This window comes from Blastomyces dermatitidis (genome assembly GCF_000003525.1).
Source record: "Blastomyces dermatitidis ER-3 genomic scaffold supercont1.3, whole genome shotgun sequence".
In the NCBI taxonomy this organism is placed as follows: domain Eukaryota; kingdom Fungi; phylum Ascomycota; class Eurotiomycetes; order Onygenales; family Ajellomycetaceae; genus Blastomyces; species Blastomyces dermatitidis.
Window position 1 is genome coordinate 2,468,844 of NW_025544776.1, and position 27,697 is coordinate 2,496,540.

Genomic DNA, 27,697 nt, shown 5'->3' on the forward strand with positions numbered 1-27,697 from the left:
AGATAATCAGACTGAATGTCTGAATCAGACACTAAAACAGCATCTTTAAGCATTCTATTTATATTATCAGAATGATTGACTTAAACATCTTCTGATCACTGAATTTATATATAATAATATAAAGAATGCAATCTTAAAGATATCTTCTTTCTATACTTATTATAAATATAATTCTTCATTACTCAGTGATGTCACAGATAACATTTCAAAGAAAGAAATAGACAGTCAGAATATTAAATAGATACAGAGAACAGAGTATCTCTCAGTATTAGAAGTAAAAGTAAGATTGAAACTTTTAAATAAAATTCATGAGAAGATGATGAAAAGTATTCATTATACTCAGAAATAGTAGATAAAATACTATAATTAAAAACATCTTCTAATGAAGTTCTTGATAGAGAATCAAGTACTACTTTTAACAAAGAATATCAAGATAATGAGACTGTGTAAGAAGCTCAGTAAGTAGTGACTAGAATCTTTCTCAGTAATAAGAGTAATAAGTAAGCAGATATATGAGTTAAAATTACTTATAGAATTAAAATCAATTCATTCTATTTTTCACATTTTCTATTTAAAACTCTATAAGTAATACTTCAGAGCAGAGCTGTCTTAGCTGAATAATATTGAGATTAAAAGTGATACTGAATATCTTATGAAGAAAATATTAAATAAGTGAATATATTATAGCAAGCTTTAATATCTTATTAAATAAGAAGATTATTCATTATCAGAGAATTTGTAAGAACTGCTTGAGTATTTAGAAAATGCTGAGAAAGAGATTATAAACTATAAGACAGCTAGTAGAGATTACTCTGTTATATATCAGAGATATTAAGTAAGAAATACTGCTTAAGACTTCTCATTTTTCTTAAAGAGTTTTTTAGAGATGATCTCACAGTAATAAGTCAGTATTTTATAGACTCTGTAACACTCTTCTTCTATTTTCTCTCAAAGAATTTTTTTAGAAGTTTAATAAGACTACACAAGTGTAAAATTCCTGAAGTAGTTAGAGAAAAGAAATATTTGAAATCAATAAAAAAGATTACTATTATTAACTTACAGACTGCTACTATTCTAATGAGACTACAGTCTGCTGAAAAAGTAAAAAGAGAGAATCTCAGAGTCTACTTATTAATAATTATATCTTTATCAAACTCATTCTTCACTGTTAAAGTCTTCAGTACTGATATCTTTATCTGCTGAGAAGTTAGTGTTGCAGTACTATAGAGAAGCATGCTATAGAAGAGTATAAAAAATATATAAAAATATTAATTTACTAACTTATAAAATATCTCAGTTATCTGCTTCAATTGAAGTGAGATTCTCTTTAATCAGTGATTAATCTTTATAGTACTTTCAACAGTGATACTGACTAATCTCTTCTTAAGATCAGTTATTCTGAGATGTTTTTTCATCTCAGAGATTCACACTTTTATCTTCTTTTATAGATGAGTAAGAGAGATCTTCTCAGTCTTAATAGAATCTATTAATACTTAAAGCTTCAAGATTCTTACTCTGTACTACTTAAGTATTTAAACTTCTTATCAGAGCTGATACAACATCTTTCTGTGAGATAATACTTATAGAGAGACAGAAGTTATTATTACAGATGTAATAAAAATAATAGAAGTAAGAGAAGAGATAAGTGTATAAAATCTCTCTCTTCTTCAGCTGCTTAGCATAGCACAGACAAGTGACAGTGCTGATTAGAGACTGTATCAGAGCCTTTTCACAGAGGGAAGATGAAGAAACTGCAGGACTCTGTGAACTCAACTTAGCAGCATCTCAAGCAGGGCTCAGACATGTGAGAGAGGAACTACAGATTGAGCTTCTCAGAGTCACTGTCTCTGAAATCAAGCTCTCCCCGGGTTTCTCTCTGAATGACTATACAGAGTCATACACCACTGTATTGACTGAGAGAGAGGGCGGCGTCACAACAGCAGTGAGAGGAGCAGGGAACAGACTGGACACAGATGCATCAGTCAGCAGAAGAAATGACACCTCACTGCACAGCGCGGCTACTACCGCCGCAGCTGCAAGAGATGCAGAAGAGGGAGGAGGTGTGACAATAGAAGTGATACTCTCGCGGCTCATTAATACTGTCTCTGTCTTCAACCTGGCTTTCTTAACAGTCACAGAGGCCACAGCCACATCATAAAGACATTTACTCACTAGAAAATGTCAGAATAAGTCCTTTATTATTCTTCAAGAATGATACTCTCATACACTCACTGTTGTAATTGAGAAAGAGAAAAGAAAAATATTTCATAAGAGAAAAGATCTTTTCATTAGCAGAAAAACTCATCTATTTCTTTATATCATGTGCAGTATATATGCTGTTAAATCAGTTAATAATCATTACTATACAACAAAGATAATTTCTAATCTGATAATCTTAAGAGTATCAGAACTATGCTTTTAAAGAGAAGAGTATTATCATATCTCTGATCATATCAAGACTCTGCTATAATTTCACACAGCTCATTGCTTTCATGTGAATAATTTCATTTATTCTGCAGATTATCTGAACTGGTTTTCAACTGCTCTATAACATTATTCAGATATATTATAGAAAGATCTGATTAATAAATATAAGAACTCTGCTTCTATATAAGATCAGTAGATTACTTTTTCTTAATAGTGAGATACTGCTGAGATATTACTTCAGCTATTCTCACTCATGAAATGAGAGAAAGTATCTACTCATTATCTATATAGAATAACTAGATGCTGACTTCTTATAAAAGAAGTCAGTGATTTATTTTTCTTCTACTAGAATATATATGAGAGTTACTGCATGTCTTATACAATCTTCTTAGTATACTAAGTATTATATCTGTGATATTCTTGTAATAACTCTGTAGTCTATGAGCTCACTATTTAAGCAAGATAGTCAAGCTCACTCATACAGCTTCTCAAACAACTATCTCTACATAACACCGCTGACTAGTCACTGCTTCGGTTCCGTCATGTTATAATATTTATAAGAATCTTCTTAACTCTTACAGACATGCTGAAGAGTGAAAATAAAAAGAAGTTATTTCATGAATAAAGAATAAAAAAATTATTAAGAAAAGAGAACTGTAAGAACTTTCTTATCTCAGAAGCTTACAGAGTCTTTATAAAATTAAAATAAATATTCATAGATACAGTGATACTGTTTCACTTTAATTTCTTACTCTTAATCAGATTAGAGATGAATATCTTCTTCTTTATAATCTCAGAAATAGTCTTATAACTACAGTTAAATAAAAACTGAGTTTTAGTAATCTTTTTCTCACAGAAGATATAATCTGTGAAGATTAACTATAATATTTATAATTAGAAGCTTCTTATAATAGTGAAATTCTTTCATCACTAATATCACTACTTTAAGAGTTTTATGATAGTGATTACTATTAGAACTGATTATAACAGCTTATAATAGTTTACTTCAATTAAGAAACTCTTATAATATCAGATTTACTGAGCTCAGAGCCTGAGTAAGTTCTGATTCAAGATAGAATATATCAAGAAAACTAAGAATTCAGTGAATAAATTCTCTTAGAGATCAGACTATGTTAAGAAGATCAGAATAATAAACATAGAGAAGCTAGAGAAGATAGAAAAGCTTCACAGAATACTTAGACTGAGTGTTATAAAGAGATTGACTGAAGAGTCTCTTAATTCTCTATGAGAGAAGAAAGAAGAGAGAGAAAAGAAGTCTATATAACTACTTCTTATAACACTGAGAGTCAACACTCTGAGAATCTCTGTAAGAATTCTTGAAGAGAGTATCTATAATCTGAAGAGTTTGCAGACTTTGAGAAGTGCTGTGAAAGATCTGATGTAAGAGAAAACAGAGTATAAGTCTTTATAAGATCTTTTGTTCAGATTATCTGAACTGCAACTGAAGAATGAACATACTTAGTATATTCAGAAACTGCTTACAGCAGAGATCAATTCTGCAGAAATAAAGAATTAAAGAGACTTAAATAATCTCTTATAAAGAGAGAGTCAGATTTATATATCTATGAATAAGTTTCTATATATAGAACTTATTAAAAGATATTATAACTCTTCTCTAGCAGATTATTTTATAGATATTAGAACTCATAAGTTACTTATAAGAAAGTACTTCTGATCAAAGATATAAGAACTTATAAAGAAGATAGTGAATTCTTATACTATTTATCAGAATTCATAGATAATACAGTTCAGACTATATAAAGAACTTACTTCTCTACTCATTTCACAGAAATCTTGAGAACAGCTAGAAATAAATACTCTTATAAGTCTCTCTAAAAGTAAGAACATATATAATATCTGCTTTAATAGTGTGCTGATAATAGTAGATCACTTTATCAAGATAACACACTTTATACTCATCTATAAGAACTTAAAGTCAAAGAATTTAACTTATATCTTTATCTGTGATATGATTCAGTTGTATGAGTTATCTATAAATATTATCTCAGATAGAAGATTAATCTGTATAGAAGAGTTCTTATCTGATCTGATAACTATACTGCAGATCTCATGAGATTTAAGTATGACTTTTTATCAATAGACAGATGATCAGATGAAATATCTGATAAGTATATTAAAATAGTATCTACAGTACTTAATCAATTATAATCAGAATAACTGAGTGTATTAATTATCACTTACAGAGTTTATATATAATAACTCAAAGCATACTAGTACAGATAAAACTCTCTTTGAGATACTCACTGAAACTTATCTGCAGATGATCTTGATGAACTCATGAGAGTATACTATAAAGTATAGTAATATCTGTGAACAGACTGAGAGAATTCAGAATATCTGAGAGACAGTCTGCAAATTCTTGAGAAAGATCTAAGAGTATTAGAAGAGATACTATGACTTCAAGTATATTATAAAGAGTTTTAAGAAAGATAATAAAGTCTGACTGAGTCTAGAAAATATTATTATAAAGAGATCTAGTAAGAAGCTGAATCTCTTACAGATAGAGTCTTATAAGATTATAAAGAAAATTAACTCACAGTTCTATAGATTAAAACTGTTATCTGAGTTATAGATATATAATGTTTTTTATGTCTCTTTACTCTGTAAATATAAGAAATTCTTAGAAGAGAATTCTGTGACTTATCACTCTATTCATAAAGTACTAGAGAGTGAAAGAGAATATCAGATTAAAGAAATTATTAACTCAGAGAAGTAAGATTATAAGCTCTGATTCAAGATTGAATGATAAGAGTATTCTAATAAGAGAAATGAGTTCACTTAAGAATCATCTGAGTAGATAAAATATCTGTGAAAGCTAAGACATGACTTTTATACTATGAATTCTGATAAGTTAGAATGATGTGATCTTTACTAAGAATCTGATTATAATAAAGATATTAATACTATCATTTACAAACTCTAGTCTATAAGATAATGAGTTTCTACTGAGATGAACAGTTCACAGTGTATATAAAAGAAAGAAGAAATTATATTCTTATTAAAGCTATAAAATAAGAAAACAGAAACAGATTTGTAAACATAATTTAGAGATTAATAAAGAAAAAATAAAGAAAACTTATATTCACATTCTTAATATCTGTAATACTCAATTCTCTCATACCTATTAATTTTCTTCTTTAAAGAAGCAGAGAGTATTATATCTGCAGTACAGATAATTATTACATTTAATATGAAAACTGCTGAAAATACACAGACTTCAGAGAAGCTGAATATCAGAGTGTATATAGTTGCAGCAGAATCTTAAGAACTGATCATCTATATATATAATCAGATATCTCTTATAAAGCTGTGTTTGCTTCTTTAGTTATACTGAAGTATTCAGTCTGAAAATAATTAAGATACAGAGAGAGAGCTCATATACTCAGATTAACTCTCATTATAAATTCATAGTATTTATATTGTTTTAATTATCTGAATTTTATGAGTATCTGAGAACTTATCTCTCATTGATAATAGAATTGTGAAAATGTGCTGCAGTATAAGAACTGTTGATAGAGAATCTAGATATATTTGTATATATCTAATCAGAGATTATACAGATAGAAGAAAGATAATTGTAGATCTACAGAGCTGTAGAAGACACTGATAATACTAAGAGCTTTATAAGAACTGTTAGTTAGAATCTGTAAGAAATTACTTATAAGAAGACTTACAGCAAAGAGCAGAACTGTGCTGCTTGAAGTCAGAGATTGATCTGAGAGAGATACAGAGTTGACTACTGATCTGAAAATCAGATGCAGTGACAGAGCTGAAAGAAATAAAGATACTATTATAAGTGATGATATCTCTGCTTCATCAGTCAGTAAAAAGCAATCAGAAGAGTCACAGATAGACTGACTACTGAAATTATAAATTTCATGTTTGATTTCATTTGATCTGATCTCATACATTTCTTGGCGTGAATCCCGCTGGGACTGGCTATCAAAAAAACATGTAAAATGACTATATATCAGATCTTAAAATGGAACCATGACTTGAAAAAAATGAGAAAGTGATCTTATTTGATCACATTTAGTCTCATTCTTGACATAAAGTTACTATTTTTAGACATTTTAATGTTTTTTTAGACTATTTTTAATTTTTTAAAAAGTAACACTTTTTGATAACACTCAAATGAGATTTAAAGTCATTTAAAGCAATAAAAATAATTTAAATTGAGAAGTGGGAAATCATGATCTTATTTGAAAAATGTGACAAGAGTAGACAGTAAGTCTCACTGAGACAGTATGAGACTACTATCTAATGTTAAAACCGTGTAATGGAATCAGTCGAATTGATAATGAGACTATCAAAAAATCTGGTCCTGGTCTCAGACACGGTCACACGGTCAGTCTAGTCACAGAGACACTTATAAGAAGCTCAGTAGCAGTCAGATATTATTTATAAGAGTGTTAAAATTAAAAGAAATTTTATTCTTAAGAAGTTCTTGAATCAATATACAGATATTGTTAGAAACACTCTCTCTCTGTTATCTGAGTGAAAACACTTCATAGATGAATGAAGATATTTACAGTTTGTAAGAATGAGACCTGTTACAGAAAAAGAGAAAAGAAGATGAGATTTTATAGATAGATCTGAAATATTTATACTACTCTAGAGAGATTTGTTTACACTGTGAATGATTCTGTAGAACAGTCAGATCACTCTAGTAAATAAAGAGTAATTATGAATTACAGATCTGAATCTTTCTATATAACTATAAAGAGTGATTACAGACTGTAAATACATTGATTCTATAATTCTACAGAGTTAATGAAAGAATGAAAAATTTCTTACAATTCTACAGTGTCAAAGAATAATGATTCATAAGAATAAGTGAAAGATTAACTTATAAATACTTATCTTTAATGAGAATGATCTTACAGAGAGTGATTCATCTGTGAGATAAATCTATATAATAATTATATAAGAATTTTATGAAAATGATTAAGAGTAAATCAGAACTCTTCTGTATAAAAGATGCAAGATAAATCTGTATGATAGTTAGAGAAAAATCTGTAAATTATAAAGAATCTTATGAAATAAGAAACTGAGTAACAGACTCTTTTCTCTTCATAGTAATAAGAGATTTTTTCTCACTGAGGTTTTTTTTTATAGATATAAAGAGTTTTTAGTGAGTATCACTGCAGTGCTGAGCTGATTGTATAAAGTCACTCAGTGAAAGACTTTGTGAACAAAGTCTTAAAGAGAGAAAAATATGTAAGAAATCTCACTTCTTACAAATTCTTTATCTCTATTTCTATCTCTTATGTAATTAATAGAGTTAGCAGCTCTTGACTATATATAACTATATAGACTGAAGTTTAAAAATATCATTCATAACTTAGCTTGAATACTATTATACATTTAACTTCTACATTTTTATCTTTCTATTATAAATACTTCTAGTAGTTAACAGTACATATCATGTCAAGCTGCAAACACCCGAATAATTGCCTGCGAGTACTTATTCTTACAATTTAATACTTAAGATACTCAGTAATACAGCTGTACTGAGACTGAGCAGCAATTAAAAAATCAGAGATATGAGCACTCTTATTGAAGAATCAGAGACTCTGAACATATCACTATATTATTTACTAGCTAGATAGAAAAAGCTATATTCTTATAATCTGAGAGATCAGAAGATACAGACAGTATATATAATATCTTTATAATAAACTCTGATTAAAATATACATCATCTCTGACACTGCAACTGTTATGAATCAGTATAATAAGATATCACTGAGTATAGTATATCTTATATACACTGATAACAGTGAAATAATGAGATGTATAGATATCTCAGTGATATTCTTATTCACAGACAGAGAGAAGATATACTGCTTAGAACTGAACACTTAATACATAGTCTATATAGAAGAACTCTATGATATACTTATAATACTTTAAATTATTCAAGACTGTGAGAATTCAGAGAAGCTGCTTAGAAGAAGTATTATCTTTATCAATAATTAAGCAGCTATACAGACAGTGAGTATATCAGTAAGACAGTCAGATCAAAAGATTTTAAAGCTTATTATTACAATATATAATAAACTCAAGAGTATGATGAAGATCAGATGAATCTCAGTATACTCAGAAGTTTCAGAAAATAAGATAACTAATCACACAGTGAAGAAGACTGAAGACAGCAGAATGAAAAGAGAGTATCTCAGACTTATAATATGTAAGAGGCCTACGCTGAATAGATCAGTATTATATTGATAGATCTTATATAACAAAGATAAAAATGTTAAAGAAGGAAAGAAAGAGAAAGTGCAAGAATCAGTGATTGAGATGAATATTTATACACATATATGATAGTGTACGCGGTGGAGCTTCGAGGCAGAAGAATATACGCGTGTTCATAGTGGCTGAGGATCAGTGATTGAGAATGGCTGAGAATCAGAGTGTACACATTCATGACAGCTGAGAATCAGTGATTGAGAATGACTGAGAATCAGAGTGTACATGTTCAAGAATGAAGTGATTGAAATCTGTGAAGCGTAATGAAATAGTCTATATAATTGATCAGATGCAGCTCATCACATTAGTTCTTTCTTTTCAGAAGCAGTTCTCATTGATCAAGAACTGCTGTTTTAAATAATGTGAAACTCAGAGTTCAGGTCAGTTGATTGTAGCTGACTCATTTCACAAGATATTATCAGCTGTGACCACAGAATCTCTTATCAAGAATATTCTCAATCTCTCACTCAAGCTCATTATCTTCTTCTATGATGCCTAGTAGCTGTCAGTCAGAAATCAGCTGAGAAGAGAACAGATCAGTGATGATATGACAAAGCAAGCTTGTGTGAAATACATCATGAATTTCTGGTGATATGTTAAGACAGTAGTTATGACTATCTAGAACTTCTATCACTTTATATCTGATGTGATGATAATCTAGTGTACAAGATGAATATGTGATTTGTATATTCTTAAGATTCTATCATATCAGATCTTCTATCTTATATTATTCTGCAGAATCTCAGTGAACATTGATTCAGTTCTCTTAATCTTGTTTCACAGTTGTCATGAAGGCCTCTGCTCAATCATAAGCATCTCAGAGCTTTGTTACTATATTATTAGTGATCTGAATCAGACTGCAGAGATTTGATATGAACTGTGTAATCTCTAGAAGATTCAACACTTTCATGTGATATCTGTGTGTAAGAAAGAACAGGCTTACATCTGTTGAAACAGCATCTCAACTGTTGATAGTGACCTCTGCATGTAGAAGAAGATCATGTCTATTATCTTATAGATAATTGCAGTTTTGAATGAAGTGTCTGATGCTGTTTAATATCTCAGATTAATAGAACTCTCAGAAGATTATTCTATACAGTTATTCACAGTCTGAATAACTGATTATATACAAATCATGCATCTCTTGTATTATCTGAGTGTATAAGAGTTCAGAGTGAGGGAGTTCTATATAAGAATCTGTTATTGTAACACAGGATAACTTTTCTAGAGTCTTTTTAATATCAGTTAGACTGATGAAATAGATTGTTATATGATTCTACTATCAGTAACTTCTTTTTCAGAGTATTTCATACATGTTGACAGAGATCTGTGTCAGATTCATGATCTTGTGAATGTCATCTTTCTGAACTCTATTATTGTTAGGGAATATCAAGCTTCTGTTTTAAGTATTTAACAAGATGTCTTGTTCAGATAGTCAGACAAGTTCTAATATAAGATTATAATCAAGATTATTAACTTCATATGTGTAGGCATCTTCACATTGATATTCTCTCATATCTATGATCAACTTCATCATGTAACGGATACAAATGTCTTTTAAATTATCAAATTCTGTGAGAAGTGAGAGTTTTGATAGAGAGATACACTGAAGGTTATGACATCTTACAACTGAAGATTTTATCATTGCATAGTGACATAGACCGCTGTCTATCATGACTTTCATATTATACATGTTATCAATCACAGTAGATACAAGGATTGCATTCATTGTCATTTTCTCTTTAAATTATTATTGTTCAATCTCTTCAAGCTTCTGTTTGTAAATTTGAACAGAAACTAATCTTTTCTCTGTTTTATCAGAGTATTCTTATAGTTATCTTCTGAATCTTTCTTCACTGCAATGTGATTGATATGAACAGGCACTGATTCATTCTTTAAATAAGAAGACACTGATCTTTCTCTCAATTGTAAAGACACATAGATTGATCAGCAGTTGAAAGCAAGGTGTTCTGATTGATTACAGTTGATGCACACTTTATGTTAATGTCAATTGATGACTTCTTCAGAAGTAATCTCAGGGACTCAGAAGCCTGTTCAAACAGTGAAAACTCTTGCTTATGTATAGATATTTAAATCTATTTAGTTCATGGCATCTGCATCATTGTTCTTCAGTATGAGTGTATGAGTGACTGAATTATTTCTCAGTGCAGATATGTGAATGTAATATCTTCTATCACTGTTCTGTATACTCTTGAGCTTGATAAGATGATTGTTCAATGTTCAGAGCTGTGTGCAGAAGCCTTCATAAGTTGAGTCTTCATTTATACTTATAAGAGTCTGTAAGAGTTTGAAAGTTAATGTCTTCTTAAGCATGCTAATCTTCATTTAATTCTCTCAAGATTGATTATCTGCTTCTAAGATCTTGATGTCAAAGTCAGGAATAAATGTTGTAAGAGAAGTGTTTCTCTGTCAGATGCTCTGTAATCAATTTAATACTTTCTATTGCATAGCAGTGTCTTGAAACAGAATATCAAGATGTCTCATGATGTTGTCAGGTGTTTGCAACACTGATTTACATGCTTTTATTCATGAATAAAACTTCTGTTTCACACAATTATTCAATCATTCATTGATATATTAATCTTGATTGATTAATGAACTGATGAAATCTTCATCTACACTCAGTTTCACAAGCATTTTCATTCTTCATGATGAGTAGAGAGTGAGATTGAAAGTATTGAAATATATAGAAGTATCTAAGTGTTCTTTCAGCACTTTTGTATTTAATTCTGTAGATGTTGAAATTGTGTGAGTTAATCATTGAATCTCTTCATATTGAAGTTGTTAAGTCATATGCATGTCTGCTATCTGTTGCTGTTGTAATTTCAACATTGCTCAGAGTTACTGTAGCATTGTATCTATACTTACATTTGAGAGTTTCATATTATTGTTAGACATGATTGTATCAATTATCAGATATGTAATCATATAAATATCTCATACATCTGAGTGTCAGAACTCTCAGGTCTTTTACTGACATTCTCTTATAAGATCTTACTCTCTTTATAAGATCTTGTTACAGAATCAGAGTAACTGATGAGCAAGCTTCTATCTAAGAACTATCTAAGAACTCAGTGTCTGCTTAACTATTTAACTGTTTCTCTATTTCTTACATATCATTACATGTTCAGATATCTCTTAATAAATAATCATTTCTAATAAGAAGATAATATGTGAATAATTATTTTCTAATAAGAAGACAATGAATGTTTTTATAGTGTAAGAAATCTATGCTGAATAGATTGATATTATATTGATAGATCTTATATAATAAAGATAAAAACATTAAAGAAGAAAAGAAAGAGAAAGTGCAAGAATCAGTGATTGAGATGAATATTTATACATGTATATGATGATATACACAGTGAAGCTTCAGAGTGAAAGAATATATGCATGTTCATAGTGACTGAGAATCAGTGATTGAGAATGGCTGAGAATTGAAGTATATGCATTTATGATGACTGAGAATCAGTGATCAAGAATGGCTGAGAATCGGAGCATATATATTCAAGAATGAAGTGATTGAAATCTGTGAAGTGTAATAGAATAGTCTATATAATTGATCAGGCGCAGCCCGCTACATAATATAATAAGTCAGAATCTCTTCTAACTCTGACATTATATCTTCTAGTAGTGATGAGAAAGACAGTGATTATATATTAACTAAAGACAAGATAAGAAGAGAGATAATAAGCATTATCTTATAAAACAGTATTAAAGAGACTATATTGACAATTAATAAAGAAGATACTTAAATATTATAAAAGTCTGTCAAGACATCTAAGTTCTATACTTACATAGATGAGAACAGGCAAGATACATCTGTCTGAGTATCTTCACTCTATTAAGAAAGTTGAAGACTCACACTATACATACTTAGAAGAGAAAAGACAAATCATTCAATATATTCTATTTAAGTACTTTAATTACAGTATACTCTGTAGAAGTATTTTAACAGCTGAAAGATTAATCTCACTATATCTGAATAGAGTACTGATTACACTAACAGAGATTAAGAAGACTATACAATTTCTTTACAAGACTGAACTGCTTATTCAATTCTATTATATTATTAATATAAACAACTCAACAGAGTCTGATATAGAGAAGAAATCTTAATTATACAGACTATCTTCAATACTACAGATCTACTCAGCTTCAGATAAAGACTTTTAGAATCTGAAGATCTGAATAGTATAGAAACTTCTTTATATCTCTATAAGAGTAACTTAAATCTATACTCAAATACTAGTTGATAACCCTTCACAGAGTGTCTTATCTGTTTATTTATTGACTTATTTGTACTGTTTATACTGTTTGCACTGTTTACACTGTTTATACTAGTTGTTTGACTTTGTGATGTCAAGGTGTTGAGGACTATATTTGTGTGACAGCATGTGAGGCCCTGCCGGGCCCCGCTTAAGATACCTAATTAGGCTAGATCGAGACCAGTTGCATAGCGCCCTTACGGGATGCAGACATCAACTAAAAGATATAATCAATCAATCAATCAATCAATCAGAGGCTCGTGTGCATTAAGATATTTTATCAATTTATGAAAGTAGCTGCTTTAGATCTATGACATACTACATAGTCAGTCTATGAATGACAGGCTTCACTCAAGAGACATATATATATGACTGAGAAATCGCCTTCTGATTATTGATATGCTGCAGGAGTTTGTTATCATAGAGATGTAAGAATAATCAAGCTGTGAAGATTGCACCGATCGGTGGAGGCTCTTGACACGGCCGCTCGGGGCCGGTGATTGGTAACTTTTCCATGCTCTGAGCCTTGCAAAATCTGTCTGTCTATTATTTCCTCTGTGAGCAGGACAAATTTGTTGATTGTATGCCTGTAGAGCCTAGACATCTAGACATTATCTAGACATGGATCATGGGATATTCCTTCAGAGCTCTCCTTTCTTTCACAGTAACTTGTACCGTTAAAGTCGTGAGAACTTGGAAGGGGCCAGAGAGGGGTCTTGAAAAACGTATTCCACCAAAAATAAGTAGACTTCCTTCCCTCATCTCCTCCCACTTTCAACGCTCATACATGCACGTACGGAAATAGTTAGTAGTATATAGAGTAAATAAATCAGCTATTCACGAGGGAGGGAGGAGGGGCCAGATCCCCCCGTCCGTCATGTCATGGATGTTCGGCGTGAGAGGTTGAAAGGCAAAAGCAAGTTCTAGGCAAAGAGGCTAAAACTTATCGGGTTTCTTTCTTCTTTCTTTCTTTTTTTTTTTTCTTTTTTTTTTTTTTTCTTTTCTTTTTTTTTTTTTTTTTGCTCCATTTTGAGTGGTTGGGGGGAACGGTGGAGTTTTTGCTTTTTGCGAACTTTTTGATTGACCACCTGATCAGGCCCCGAAACTAGTCGGCTCATTTAATGAGAGGAGTGCCTTGCGGATACACACCCCACTCTTTTTTTTTTTTTTTTTTTTTTTTTTTTTTTTTTTTTTTTTTTTTTTTTTTTTTTTCCTTTCTTCTTCTCTCTTTCTACCTGGTTTGACAATTGAAAGGCCGATGACGAGGGTGACGTGATGATTTTTTGCTGACTCGCCAAATAATCCTTGAGGATAACCTAGATTGATATGATCTGGCATGAGTGTCGCAAAAAGCTTCTTGTAAGATAATCTCCAGCTATTGATCCCGTAATCATCAAAATTCCCAGTACAGTTCTCCATATGTGTGTCTCCGTGATTCATGGTGATCAGTTAGTCTGGCGCTTGTATTATTGCCTTGTTCTTGGCTTGTCGGTAGTTGTTCAACTTATCGACGATTAGGCTTCAGTCAACCCCCCTACCCTACCGCCTACTGCGTACAGCCTGCACGCCACAGACCCCTCAGAGACTCAGAGACCCAGAGACCATCCTCCCCGACGCGACGGGCGGTAAATACTAGAGATTGTGGGCAGCTAACTGGCTAACTGGGTTCCTCCCCACTTAAAAAGAACACCGCAGAACCAGCGAAGAAAGCGGCGAGGGGGGCGTCAACACAAACAACCAACGACACCAAAGTGGCGGGCAAAACCCCCCGCTTGGTTTGCAGATAGACCTTGCGCTAATCGTGGATCTCTTGTATTTGCCTGGTACTGTCATTGTTCAGCCCTCTTTCTGGGCACTGGACCATGGCAGTAATTTCCAAGGGTTTTCTGTTTTCTTTTCTCCGTGTTGACGGGCTTACCTTGGTATTGTTCTGGTATTTCTCCTAGTATTTTATATAAGGTTTTATTTTTCTCACAATTTTCAGCAGATTTCGTATTTGCCTGGGATAGAAACATTATTTGGAGGTTGAGGCATGTATTTAATTGTTGGAATATCAATTGAAAGTTTGTTCAAATGGATATCATTTTTTATTAGTGATTGGATACTTGCAGAGATCAACTACCCCTTTGCCCCATCAGCCTAGGCAGTGCGTTGTCTGCCCAAGAGGTTTTATGAGTCTAACAACCTGCATGTCATGATGAAAAGCGGCGATTCGCCATTTCAATCGCCCTTTCTATCTTATCCCCTATTCTTGCGATTTGTCGGATAAAGGTAGTTGTTCTGGAAGACCTGGCTGTCGCCACGCGGGGCGTACGGTTTTATTTTTTCTCTTCGCGGCGGTACATTACAACTTCCAGTCGAACTACGCCTCTAAAATTATACACCCTAGTCAGACTTTTGCATTTGAGTAGATTAGTGCGGCGATGCTAGGTACAGATGAGGTGTATGACGTGATTAGTGTGGGTGACTTTTAGATGGGAAGGGGAAGATACAAGATTTCCTTGGCAAGCATAAAGCCCGCCGCCACGCGGGAGAGAAACTCGAGCAACTGGCCTTTTGGGTTGCTGGAGCACGGCTTGACTTTTTTTTTCTTTCTTTCTTTCTTTCTTTTTTTTCCTGTCCCAAGGTTGTTTTTGCGGCTCGACTGCCGGCAGGGAACCACGAATTTTCCATGGATGAGATGGGAACGAACCCGGGGTGGAGTGAATCTATCTTTCCCATCTCTAAGGTTCGGTCTGATATTTTGGTACAGTACATTACCGAATCGAAAGGCGAAACATGCCAGGGGCCGTTTGCTGTATGGGATACACACCTATAGATACGTACAGTACATGTACAGATTAAATACGTACACGGTAATGATAAGATACTGGGTGATTGAGTCAGGAGAATTTGGCAAGGGACCGCCGACCAGAGCATCGTTACGCAGGCCATACGTAATCGGCGGACGAGATCGGCGCCTTGACGATACGGGGTACTCCGTACGGTGTGACGGAGTAATATTCTAGAAGAAAATAATTACCGAACCCCTGTAATACTCGGTATGGATCCCTGTCCACGCCAACCAACAGTAGCAGGGAAACCAACTGCCAGCAGCGAGAACAAGACGAGGAGAAGAAGAAAAGAGAGAGAGAGAGAGAGAGCAGGAACAGGAAGAACAACGCGGTTTGATGTGATGTGTTGCAGCAGACTATCTTGTAAGTTACTCAGGACTCTTCCTCTCCCTCTTCTTCCTCTTCTTCTTCTTCTTCTTCTTCTTCTTCTTCTTCTACTTCTACTCAACTACTTCTTCTTTCCTTCTCCTCCTCACCCACACAGAGACATACATATATCCTTATCTTCTTTTCCTTCTCGTCTTCTTTCTTTCTCTCTCCCTCTCTCTCTCCTCTATTTACTCTGTACGCCAACTGTTTGGCTTTCTCTTCACACACACACACACACTCTCTCTCTCTCTCTCTCTCTCTCTCTCTCTTCCCCACACAGTTTCTGTACCCTGTGGACGTCGTCTATTATTTAATTCATACCATCACCACCCAGTGTGCTGTCCCAACTACTATTGCCATCTTCTTTCTCTTGGTAATTTCCCTGTTCAAGGCGCAGGATAATTAATGCATTCTAATCTAATATAAATATCAGTCGTTTCTGCCCTCCTCGACGACAATTTCAGTCTGCCATTCAGCTCGAAGAACCAACACTGGGTTGACCTTGTGTGCTGTTGGCCTTGTGTGTGTGCGTGCGTTCATGAGCGTTCCGTTGGATAATCCTTAACCTTCCTTATCTTCGACGGAGTTAATTTGTTCCTGGATATCCACGCAAATTCAGTGGTTGTTAACCGGGTATCTTTCCCCATTTGTATTGGTGTACCTACAACAAAATAAAGGACTCCAAAGATCCCCCCGGCTGCTTGGTTCCCTGGGTCTGCCAGCCTCGACTAGGTACCCTTGGGGATAGAATAGAGCAGGAAAATAAAAACAAAGGAGAAGAAGAAGAAAAAGAAGTAGAAGAAGAAAGGTACCCTAATCTTGGATTCGTCAAGGAAGGTTGTCAAGCACTCCTGGGACGACGGGGTAGTGTTGGCGTTGAACGCACCGTTGCGCAGACTAAACAAAACGTCTCAGCTCGTAGCAGCACCAACAACAACGGCGACAACAGCAGAAGGGCTGGAAACAAGGGTTGGAAGCCTAGCGGGGAAAAGAGGCCGGAAACAGGCTCGAAGGAATTGGAAGCAGACTGGGCTCTGTTGTCCACTGGGCGCAATGATTGCGGGCACCTCGCGATACTCTGCCCTCTTATTCCGGTCCCTCACTCCTGACTCTACACCTCAACAGTCCCCTGATTACTCGGATTGCGACTCGGACGACGATAACACGATGGAACGCTGGCAGTCGGGTTCCAGGCCGCTCAGTCTTGCTATCCCTCACTCCGGTGCTCGACCTACCCTGGATGATGTATTAGCCGGCACCTCACCACCTCCCTACACACTCTCTGCCTTCATGGCTTTCCTTTCCCAGAACCACTGTTTAGAGACACTAGAATTCACCATGGAAGCGAAGCGATATCGCGACACGTATTATGCAGACCCTACTCGAACGCAACATCTCCGTATGCTCTTCCAGAGGATATTAACAGCATACATCGTTCCCGCATCACCACGCGAGATCAACGTATCAAGTGAGGTCAGAGACGACCTCCTGAACCATTCTAACTCTCCCACACCGCCTCGACCAGAAACACTAGATTCCGCTGTCAAACGTATGCGAGATCTAATGGAAGAGTCCATATTCATTCCTTTCCTTAAAAGCCAAAGTCCACCTCCAATATCGTCGTCATATTCACCCTTCGACGAATCAACGGCACAGGATGATTCCCAAATGGGCCGCCATACTTCCATGCGCCGGAAACTCTCACCTCAATCGTCATTTGCCTCGCCACGTTCGCCCATGGCAGGGTACGCCCTACAGTCCCACACGTCGGCGGGCTGGTCGTCAGAATCTCGAAGTTCGGGCCAGACCCATTCCCCAACCACCAGCGGTGACTCCGGATCCACCAACCTCACTGATGATTCCGGAAGCATGACATCCAGCCCTGGTGCTGGTGAACCGATGACTCCGCCAACCACGCCACCATTCAGCGATATGGGTTTGCATTATGGCGACCAGGGGCACGGACAGGGACAAAGCTCCAAGACAAGACCGGAAAATGCTTGGAAGAAGATGGGTTTGAAACTTGGTTGGAAAAAGAGGCCAGGGGGCGGCCCCGGGTCGAGGGATGGCCGGTTCCCTGCGCCTGAAGAGGAATAGATTATTGGAGTAGTATCCAGCCCTTTCTTGCTCGATCCCACGTCTCCCCTTTTCATTTTGGATGATATTACTACTACCATGACCACCACTACCCGACATATATGAGCGTTGCATATGAAGCATTCATGAAGCATTCTCCCAGGCCCCTAGCCTCTCACCTCACGACATAACTTCATCCACACCTACAGACACAGACACGCCAACTATACCTTCACCTCATCTCTGCACTTATCTCGACAATACTCTCCCCCAACCCCCAAAACAATTTCTCTACGCGTGTATGTGCCAGTGTGGCTTCCTCATCAGCATGTTATCAGCCATTTTCTTCCTCCCCCATATTCCGCATATCTAGTTTTTCTTTTTTGGTTCTATTGCATTTTAAACACGGCCGGTTTTTCTTTCTCCCGTTCTTCCCGGTTTTATTTTTATTTTTTATTTTTAGTTTTGTGTGTATGCGTGTTTGTGTGGCATGTATACCCATTACTTGCATTAATGGTAATTTTATAGCATGCGAATTTCATTCTTACATTTTTTCCCCCCTTGCCCTTCTACAGTCTCAACTTGAACCTATATTCAGTTTTCTCCTCGTATCTAACCTATCTAACCTGTATGTGGTGGGTAAGGCCTGTGACTTTGGGCTGAATCTACCTAGGTTTAATGAAATACCTGAGTATTTTCTTTCTATTTTCTTTCTATATCTCTCATTCTCCCAATCTTCTTCTATTTTTGCTTTTTTGTTGTTGTTTTTCCGATTGTGCTTTCAGATGTCACGAAAGTTAGAATAGATATTCAATTTCCTCCTCCTTTTTGTTTCGAACAGTGTTAACTACTTTTCATGAACAACTATTATTTTATTACGGTTTATTTCGATATCATTGAGGTGATTATTTCCTTTTGATTCTACATTATATATATACCTGCTATTCTGGCCCCTTCTTGCTCTCTCAAACTTGAGAACTCATGCAAAGAAAGCGAGATAGAGGGGGGTAGGAGAAACAAAATAATAATCAAAATAAAATAAATCAACAAAAGAAAATTATTAAAATTTAAGAATGATGAAAAGACCAAAAGCTTCTTAGGAGAGTACTTACATAGATAGGTAGAAGAAGAACTTTCAAATTAATTTCAAGCAAGCAAGCACAGACAACAATCATGCTTACTTCCCGCAGTTTACAAAATTTCCTGGGGAGATGAACACAGCATATACACATCACACATTGAAACTGCACACCCCCAGTTCAGCGCCTCTTTGCAAATCTTGATGGCGGGCTTCGATTTTGATAGAGGCTGGGTTCGGCTTTTTTTTTTTTTTTTTGTCTCCAATTCTGGCTTTAATTGACACTCCAAGCGGAATCTTCCGGGGTGGGGTTGGTTATCAAATGTTTCTTTCCATGAACGATGAACGATGAACGAATGATTATTCGGCCAGTTTAAAGGGTCTTCCTTGGAAGGTTTGCGCCCTGTGGGGTGCGTGGTTGCCTTTGTAGCTGCCTGGTCTGGTCTGGTCTGGTCTTGTCTCTGGCGGGAATGATGTTATTATTAATACGAGGACGTGGGTGGTGGTAGTAGTGGTGGAGTTGTGGGATATTATATCATGTGAAGTGTGAAGGTCCCTGGACAATTAGGGATTTATGACATTCGGTTGGGGGCTTTTTGTAAACAGTGGAGGTTCAGTTTTCTCATCGATGGAACCCATTTTTTCTTCTCATAACCTTCATAAATATTGGAATGGTATCTGTATTTTTAAGTTCAGTGTATTTATTTCCAGACGTGCGCTGGGGGTGAGAACACGATGGCCTCTAGAAACATGATGATCCCTGTCATCTCATCGAGATGAGGTGGCCATGTTGGTCTGAACCCCGGAAAAACGATGTCATCATCGAGACACTTGAGAAAAATCACGTATATGAGATAGGAGACAATTAGATCGCACGAGACAGGTTCCAGGAAGAAAAAAAGAATTGAAGTATACTTTCACTCCACGATCTGAAACCTCCTGGCTGGCCTGGTTTCCAGGGAGGGAGTGTCAACGTCCCATCCAGCATCTTTTAACATTGCTACCTGGCCGTTGAAGCTTGTAGAATGGCTATGGAGCGTGGACTCAAGAATCGAGAATATGGTATCTGGGTCGGTTAGGTTGGCGATAGAATCATCCTTATTCCTCTGCTGGTCTCGCCGTGAAGATTTTTCTCCATTGCCTTCCTTCCCAGACAAACTACCAGCCCCTTCTCTCAGGTCCGCCATGCGCTTCGCAACCATCAGGGCATGACTCCAGGCCTTGAGCTGTGATAGAGGTGTCACACTATTCTTCAAGACGATAGTTCCCCCTTTATCGCTGGAGTTGAACCACAGGATGTATTCCTCCTCTCGAAACAGATGCAGAAGCCTCCGGATATCAATGTTGATGTCACGAATGGAATTTACTCGGCCCCGAGAACCACACAGTAGCTCCTGGAAAGAAACACCTATCCGACAGGACCCCAGGGTCGCTGCGGATGCTTTCCAGCGGAGAACCCCATCGCGCTCGAATATCCTTTCGCATTTGGATGCTTGTTTTGGCGTGAGAACGCGGCCGTCTTCGAAGAGAGTTGAGAAGACGATGTTGGCTCGTTGGCGGTTCAAAGTGGTCATGTTAACTGAGCGCACTGCGGCGTAGTTTGTCGACAGATGGACTAGGAGGAGAAATAAGAGAGTTGCCCATGTTGCAAAGGGGGTGGAGACGCGTGAGACAACGAGGCTTCCGCACTGTAATCGTGCCAATTAGCTATAAGGAGCAATCAATGACCTTAGTTGTATGGGCTATCTACTTACCAGCATTCCTAAGAGCGATATTACTGTTTCTTGGCTTGAATCTTTCTGGAACTTTTCGTTAGCACTAGAACAAATGTAGGAGGAACCGTAAACGGGACAGGCCCATATTTCCCCGTATGTATTCCCCCAGAAGAATAGAATTAGCACGCTGGAAACAACTCACAGCATTCAATTCCCCCAAATTCCCCCATCTCGCAAAATGGCTACTCAAACTCGCCTTTGAACTCCCAGCAGCCACCCCACACAGCGCTCTCAAAACACTCGAGCAAGCCAAAACCACAATTCTCAGGTGCTTCGGAAACGCTGGCGAGAGGCAATCAAAGACCATCGCTGAGTCATTGAGAACGTCAGCAGCAAGCCTATACATCTTGCATTCGGGCTCGAGAGACGTCCCAAGACGATGGGCGAAGAGTATTGTTGCTATCCTGCCCATGCTGTCATGCAGGACGCTATGTAGCAAGGCTACTGTCGGGGATGCGGATGCATCTCCTACTCCAACGCCTAATAAAAATTGACGGAAATATTAGTTTTTGATATTTTGATATTTTGATGGATCGTGTACCTCGAGAGGAACAATACCTTGTAATACAGCCCGGGATGCCAATAGTCCAGCAATCGAGCTTGAGAACGCTTGCAGGGAATCCTGTACAGCTATGTGGTCAGATCTGAGTCATTTTTATAACATGATAGTGGTCGCACACATACATATATTTGATACCTTGAGAAGGTAGATGTTCATAGGTGGAACTAGTCAGCTTCGGCCTCCAACAGCATGTGAGAAACAAGAGACAAAATGGAGATAGGTCATTCCGTCGAGTGAAAATAGGGGGACAACTACTCGCTCCTTTGTAAAACACGAGACCGCCAAACAAAACGAAACAGGAAAAGAAACAAGGAGCTTTGAACGTGGCTGTAAAGAAGAAAGGGCAACAGCAGCTCACTCTAGATAGTCATCGCTGACACTATGTGGGTATCCCACCGGTAGAAAAACATTCAACAGCGACGTGAGAGAAGACAATGATTCCTTTCGTGAAGGCGGCTAAGGGGTTAGATAGATATATAAAGGTTAGCAAGTGATATGGTAAGAGATGAGATGAGAGGAGAGGCATGCGGCTCTGGTGGTGAGGTTAGATATTTCCTAACTGGGCGCTGGGATGTGATGGATATCTTGGTATGGATGTAAGTATCTTACGGCCCCGGACACAGGCCAGACCGCCACAATGATTGCGGGAGGAAGAGGGTTAGTTAGAGCAATTTTGGTGTGGGGAAAGGATGCAGGGCATTACGCAGGGCCTAATGTTCTCATGGATAGATATAGTCCGAAGCGGAAATGCATGCGAAACAATGGACGTATGCATATCAGATGCATACTCGGGACATTTCCAGCACAGTACACGTTCGAAATAGAAAGTGGAAGAAAGAAAACAAACGATAACTCTGTAAGTTGGAAAAAGACAAAGTATATATATAAACCTACAACAATATCTACTCTCCGCCTTTCACGGCGAATACTGTCATTCTCAGAAGAACCCGGGGTGGGCAGTTGGATTGGCTCCGGTGTTGTAGAGTAGATGTATGTCGCTGTTGTTGCGCCGATTTCATTCGTCTCCCTCACCGTTATCGCGCCGCCGTGGACGGGTGGCATTGTGGTTTTCTTGATTGGTTTAACATGAGTTTTGTGTGATTGGATGCAAGTTATTTGTGGGGGTCTAAGGGAGGGGGAGGTGCTAGAGAAAGGGAGGGTGTGGTGCTTGGTGTTCAACTTTGCGCAAATCACTTATTGTTGAGGTCGATGTTGAGATTCTGGATTCGGAGAGGTTGGGGGGGATTGACTATTTTTCTGCGACGGTCATTTGCTGAAGCTGTGCTTCCGAGCTTGCTAGGGCTGCATAGGATAGGCCGGTTCAATGATGTCGAATTGGTGGTGCGGGAGAAGGTTTTCCCTGGTCGCTTCTTTTCTTCTGTTTTCTTTTTTGCCCCCCTCTAGAGGCAAGCTACGTCCGTCTGCTACTTGCTTGTGGTCATCCCGGAATAAATATTCGAAGGAGTAACAATAGTAGGTTTAAAGGAAACAGTAGTTGTAATAATGGCTGAGCAGATAGTACTGTACACCTTATCTGACAAGGAATGTAATTGCAGGAGAGAAGAACCTGGCCTACCAAAACAGTGTTCATAACAGAATTGGTCCCTTAACATCCCGAAGAAAATATTGACAAAATTGTGATATTTGATGACAAACAGACCAACAACGCCCCTCGGTAAATGACAAGATAGCAGCAGTAGCAAGAAGAAGAACTGAGTCGTATTATTCCATGCTCCCCATAACCTATGATACCGCGAGAAAAACCAACTTGCAATACCCATACCAGCGAAAATTGGTGATACAACAGCGGCGACTCGATGAGGATGAGAAGAGAGATGTGATATAGCGGGTATCGAGGACGGCGACATTGTCGACTGCCCAATGCCGAGGACCAGCCTAGTGGGATGATGCTCGCGGTCTTCTAGCGCCTCTGGGACGGCCAGAGGAACCGCGAGTGTCCTAGTAGCATTCATATATAGGAAAGACAATAATAATAATATATCATCCGTTGTAGCTCCATACATTCATGCAAACAAGCTAGCGCCGCCGGTCTCGACAGCATCAATTTCTTCCTGCGACCAGGTCAGGCGTCTGAATCTTTCAGGCAGCTCGTTTCGGTCGAAGTATTCGCCCTTTTTGGGCTCCACGGGCCCAAGAGATGCACCCGGTTGGCCTCCAATGGCACCGCCGTAGATTCCGTTCGTTTGAGCCGAGTGGTTCAGCGGGCCATGCTGCTGGGCCTTGGCTCTGTATTTCACGAACGATTCGGGTAGTTCGGGAGTAGGGGAGGCGGGATGAACGCGGGGAGAGCGGTCAATGGATTCTAGTGAGAGCACCCAGGTTAGTTTCTTTCTTCTTTCTTCCTCTTTTTCCAAGTTTCGACGTCGGAGGAGCGGGCTTTGATCTCCTCCGTCTGCTTCCTTCTTCGGGCGGAGAACATACTGGGAACAGAGCGTTTTCCAATGAACTTTATCAGCGGAGCTCTGGCAGCGGCTGCTTGCTGCAGAAGGGATGAAGCACGCATGGTAAGTTAGCTGAAGTTGAGAGGATTGAGTGGTAACTTGATGGATGCTTCGATCAGGGCTGGGCGGATTTTCAACGACGGAGGATGGCTGGACGGAACTAGCTGGCAGATATTGACGGGAGATGGGAAAAGATATAATATGTCCGATTGACCACTCTCTTGATCTCTGTCTCTTCTGCCAGCTGTGGAATTGGTTGTCTGCGGGGAGAGAAGAGGGAGAAGGGAAGAGAGGTAAAAGAGAGAGACGGAGAAAGAGAGAGACGAAGAGACAGGCGAGACAGGCGAGGGTTGGTGGTTCTGGTTGCTGGTAGTTAGTTAGTGGTGTTTTCGTTAATAATCGCGACCACCGCAATGAATAATCAGCACCCGATATAGGGGGCAGAGATAAGCTAGCGTTCCGTCAATTCTCGTGCTCTGCAGCCCGTGGCCCCGACGGCGGCAATCTTTGCGAGCTAGCTAGGCTTGCTTGCCCTCACGATCACACCGCCGAGGTGGAAGCTCTCACCCCCCGATTTCGCGAATCACAGGCTGCAAACCAGCTATGCCAACCAAACCTCCAAGGCCCAACGCCGAACTTTCCGAGCCGACTTTCTGCCCCGCCATATCAACAGCGAAAATACTCTGAACAGAGTACGGAGTATGTCTGTAGCTTATTATCTTCCCCATCCCCCCAGATGTCGGCATCTTGTTGGAGCTAATACTAATGCACGTGTCTACGGCACTGATTCTATCCGGTGGTGCCAGCATCATCCATGGCCTGATCAAGTCGTCGTCTGTCGTCGTCGTCGTCACAAAATTTGCTGGAATTACTTCATCAACCCTGGCCATTCTCCTGGTACAAAGACTCCATCCGGTGCCATTCTCGCAAAATATTTACATGCCTCTTCTTGAAGTTATCAGCTTCAAATCCTTGTTCCATAGTCCGGGAGTGGTGCTAAAAAAAGTCAATAATGTAACTAATCCCGCCACCGATCCCCATGTTCGTCTGGATAGCTCCAACTGGCTGGAACACCAATTACGCTCAGAGGGCTGCATGGATAAGTACTCCACTGCACGGCGCGCAGCGGGGATGCCACAAAATGCTATTTTTTAACCCGCTGGTATCCTTCATGCGCTTAAAACTTCCAGTTACATCCCCGTTGCCCATCCAAGCTTGCGTGATCGCCAAGAAACGTCGAGCTTCTTTGGTATTTCATTGGGTAACTTTTCCATAGGGCCAGATGCATACATCCATGGTTGCTGTAATTAGAAGTCTTTCTACTAAACCATCCATGATTATCCCTATTATTATTATTATTCCTTCTGGTAGATGTAAATAAACACGGCATAAAAAGACCCTCCGGCTCGGTACCGTCCGCGAGTAAATCACGTGATGATACTCCGTGTTAGAGGATAACGTTGTTGTATACGTGTAATCTACCTAAGGTGAAACTAATGGATAAGTTGGGTGGCACGTGATTAGGGTAGATGTAGTAATCACCAACACTCCGGGTCCACTTGACAGACACAAAATTTAGTTGACGAGAGATATGTGAACAATAATGATACGCAACTAGTTAGTTAGTTAATTCACACAAGGTTTTGTTCTCTGCCGTCAATCATTCAGCTTATTTTCTCGTGTCCGATATTCTCCGCTTCGTCTGCCCAGCCGCCGCCAACACACAGTCTTCCTATTGATTACCTAGCTCATATCATACCGGAACAGAGCCCTTCCACCCTTTGCCTTAGGACTCGACGTCTCCATCACAACAGCACCATAATAATAATACATATAGAATAAACCCACGAGCAAAAATCTTTGGGGGAAGTACACGTCGATATCACATGCATGAACTACTGCTCTTCTCTCCCGTCCCAGCGAAGCAACATCATGATTTGCTGCAACAGCTCTCCGGGCTCACTGCAATGCAGCCGACCCGCACCTTTGAGAGACGTCTAGTTTTCAAAGCATACAGAAAACCAGGCTTCATTAAAACACGCCCGGGTGGAAGCCAGGACGTGCAAGCTCCCGAAACACAGAGGCTGAATAAGCTCCTGAATGGAGGCCTGTACTATATCCAGGTCGTGGGCAATGTGCAAGAACGAGACTTTGGCTCCATGCCAGCTTCTTCTTCTTCTTCTTCTTCATCATCATCATTGCCTTCTTCCTCTGCTTCTTTGCGATCAGATGTTGTCACCCAAGGTACGGGTGCGGGCGGAGACGGTACTCAGCAAGGCCAGGGATCATTGTGGTCATCGACGCCAATGAATCATGGAGCTGCTACCGCTGCCGTGAGTAAGGGTTATGTAGCGGCGAATCAATCATGGAGATTGGAGTTTAAAGATACACCAGAGGCCGGAGCCAGATCTGGCGTCACGTCTCGGTTTGTAGGGACTGCGAATCTCCCTTCTGGCAATATCCTTCCTGAGATGACTGCTTGGGGGTTTGAGTGCGTTCCCCCTCTACCCCTTCCCCCCTATATTTACATTTATATCTCCGCCAGGCTGAGCGCTAACTTGTTCACTTTAGCTACGTCTCTGAATATGTTGTTGAAGGCCATACATTTGTTTTGGACGACACTGTATTATTTCTGCACCGTGTGCTAACATTCCCACCAAGTGCTGATGGCGGTGGTGGTGGCCCGAAAACGCTGACGCCAACTGAATATCTTCCTCCCTTAGATAAAATGGTGCTGCTAGACACGAGCGGTGCATATGTCCTACAGGCCTCTATTACGGTTCAGGACAGCGGGAATCCAGACATGTTGAAAGCGAATTCTCAGCGACTATTGGGATTGAAGGAACATTTGAAGTCTGTCGTGAAGCTGGAGCCTGAAGATCGACTTTCTCTTGATACCAGAGTGAAATAACAGAAAAGGGAAGAAAAAGAAAGAAAAAGAAAGCATTTTTTCCCTTTATGCTCTCATGGAATCTGTGGAGGAGGCGAGCTGGCTGATGTTTAACTTCTTGGGATCTTCAAGCGGGTTGCAGTGATCGAGATGGTTTTCGCGAATGGATAGCTCCATTGAGCGCCGCCGAAATGTACACCTCAAAATTTAGCGTTGATATTACTGTTACTAGCCATAATTTATTCATGACTGATGCCTATGATCTGTACATTCTTCAACCCTCCATGCGCTGTTCCCAAGCGTAGGCAACCAGCAGCCAACCACCTGGAAGTAATTGTTGATGATTACTACATCTACCCTAATCACGTGCCACCCAACTTATATATAGTTTCACCCTAGATAGGTTACAGATAATAACATTATTCTCTAACAGGTTATGAGGCCCTTCTATGAATAACTACTGATAACATGTCAATCACATCTTCATGTATCATTGAACATGTCTAGATGTCTCTTTGAACCTATGATTAATTTAAGATCTGGTAGAATACTACATTTAATGAAAGAATACATGTCAGTGTATAGAAAACAGAATCTGAAAGTACTGAAAGTATAACAGAGAATAAAAGTGAGCTTAATAAT

General features: G+C 38.4%; 4 protein-coding genes across 6 annotated transcripts; 2 read left to right on the forward strand and 2 right to left on the reverse strand.

The window, feature by feature from the left end:
• Positions 1-14,170: 14,170 nt before the first annotated feature.
• On the forward strand, positions 14,171-19,375 carry BDCG_02956 (G-protein signaling regulator). 3 transcript variants are annotated; one of them, XM_045418548.1, is made up of 3 exons: positions 14,171-14,368; positions 14,528-16,206; positions 16,646-19,371. In XM_045418548.1, exon 3 carries the CDS (start codon positions 17,266-17,268, stop codon positions 18,307-18,309), a length of 1,044 nt encoding a protein of 347 aa, XP_045280244.1. In that variant the 5' UTR covers positions 14,171-14,368; positions 14,528-16,206; positions 16,646-17,265; the 3' UTR covers positions 18,310-19,371. The 3 variants fall into 3 exon arrangements, with proteins under 3 accessions (XP_045280244.1, XP_045275087.1, XP_045280243.1); XM_045418547.1 differs by having other exon boundaries at positions 14,197-14,368; positions 14,535-16,585; XM_045418546.1 differs by having other exon boundaries at positions 14,171-16,585; positions 16,646-19,375.
• Positions 19,376-20,283: 908 nt separating this feature from the next.
• On the reverse strand, positions 20,284-22,765 carry BDCG_02957 (uncharacterized protein; the record flags this gene model as incomplete). The annotated part of the gene is made up of 7 exons (XM_045418549.1): positions 20,284-21,054; positions 21,121-21,165; positions 21,284-21,621; positions 21,700-21,763; positions 21,826-21,838; positions 22,062-22,159; positions 22,598-22,765. The coding sequence occupies 7 exons, from the start codon at positions 22,763-22,765 to the stop codon at positions 20,284-20,286; spliced, it is 1,497 nt and encodes a 498-aa protein (XP_045275088.1).
• A 962-nt stretch (positions 22,766-23,727) lies between these two features.
• Positions 23,728-24,227, reverse strand: BDCG_02958 (uncharacterized protein; the record flags this gene model as incomplete). The annotated part of the gene is made up of 2 exons (XM_045418550.1): positions 23,728-24,026; positions 24,146-24,227. 2 exons carry the CDS (start codon positions 24,225-24,227, stop codon positions 23,728-23,730), a joined length of 381 nt encoding a protein of 126 aa, XP_045275089.1.
• A 1,516-nt stretch (positions 24,228-25,743) lies between these two features.
• On the forward strand, positions 25,744-27,279 carry BDCG_02959 (RNA polymerase II mediator complex subunit Srb5). The gene is made up of 2 exons (XM_045418551.1): positions 25,744-26,656; positions 26,737-27,279. The coding sequence occupies exons 1-2, from the start codon at positions 26,052-26,054 to the stop codon at positions 27,074-27,076; spliced, it is 945 nt and encodes a 314-aa protein (XP_045275090.1). The 5' UTR covers positions 25,744-26,051; the 3' UTR covers positions 27,077-27,279.
• The last annotated feature ends 418 nt before the right edge of the window (positions 27,280-27,697 follow it).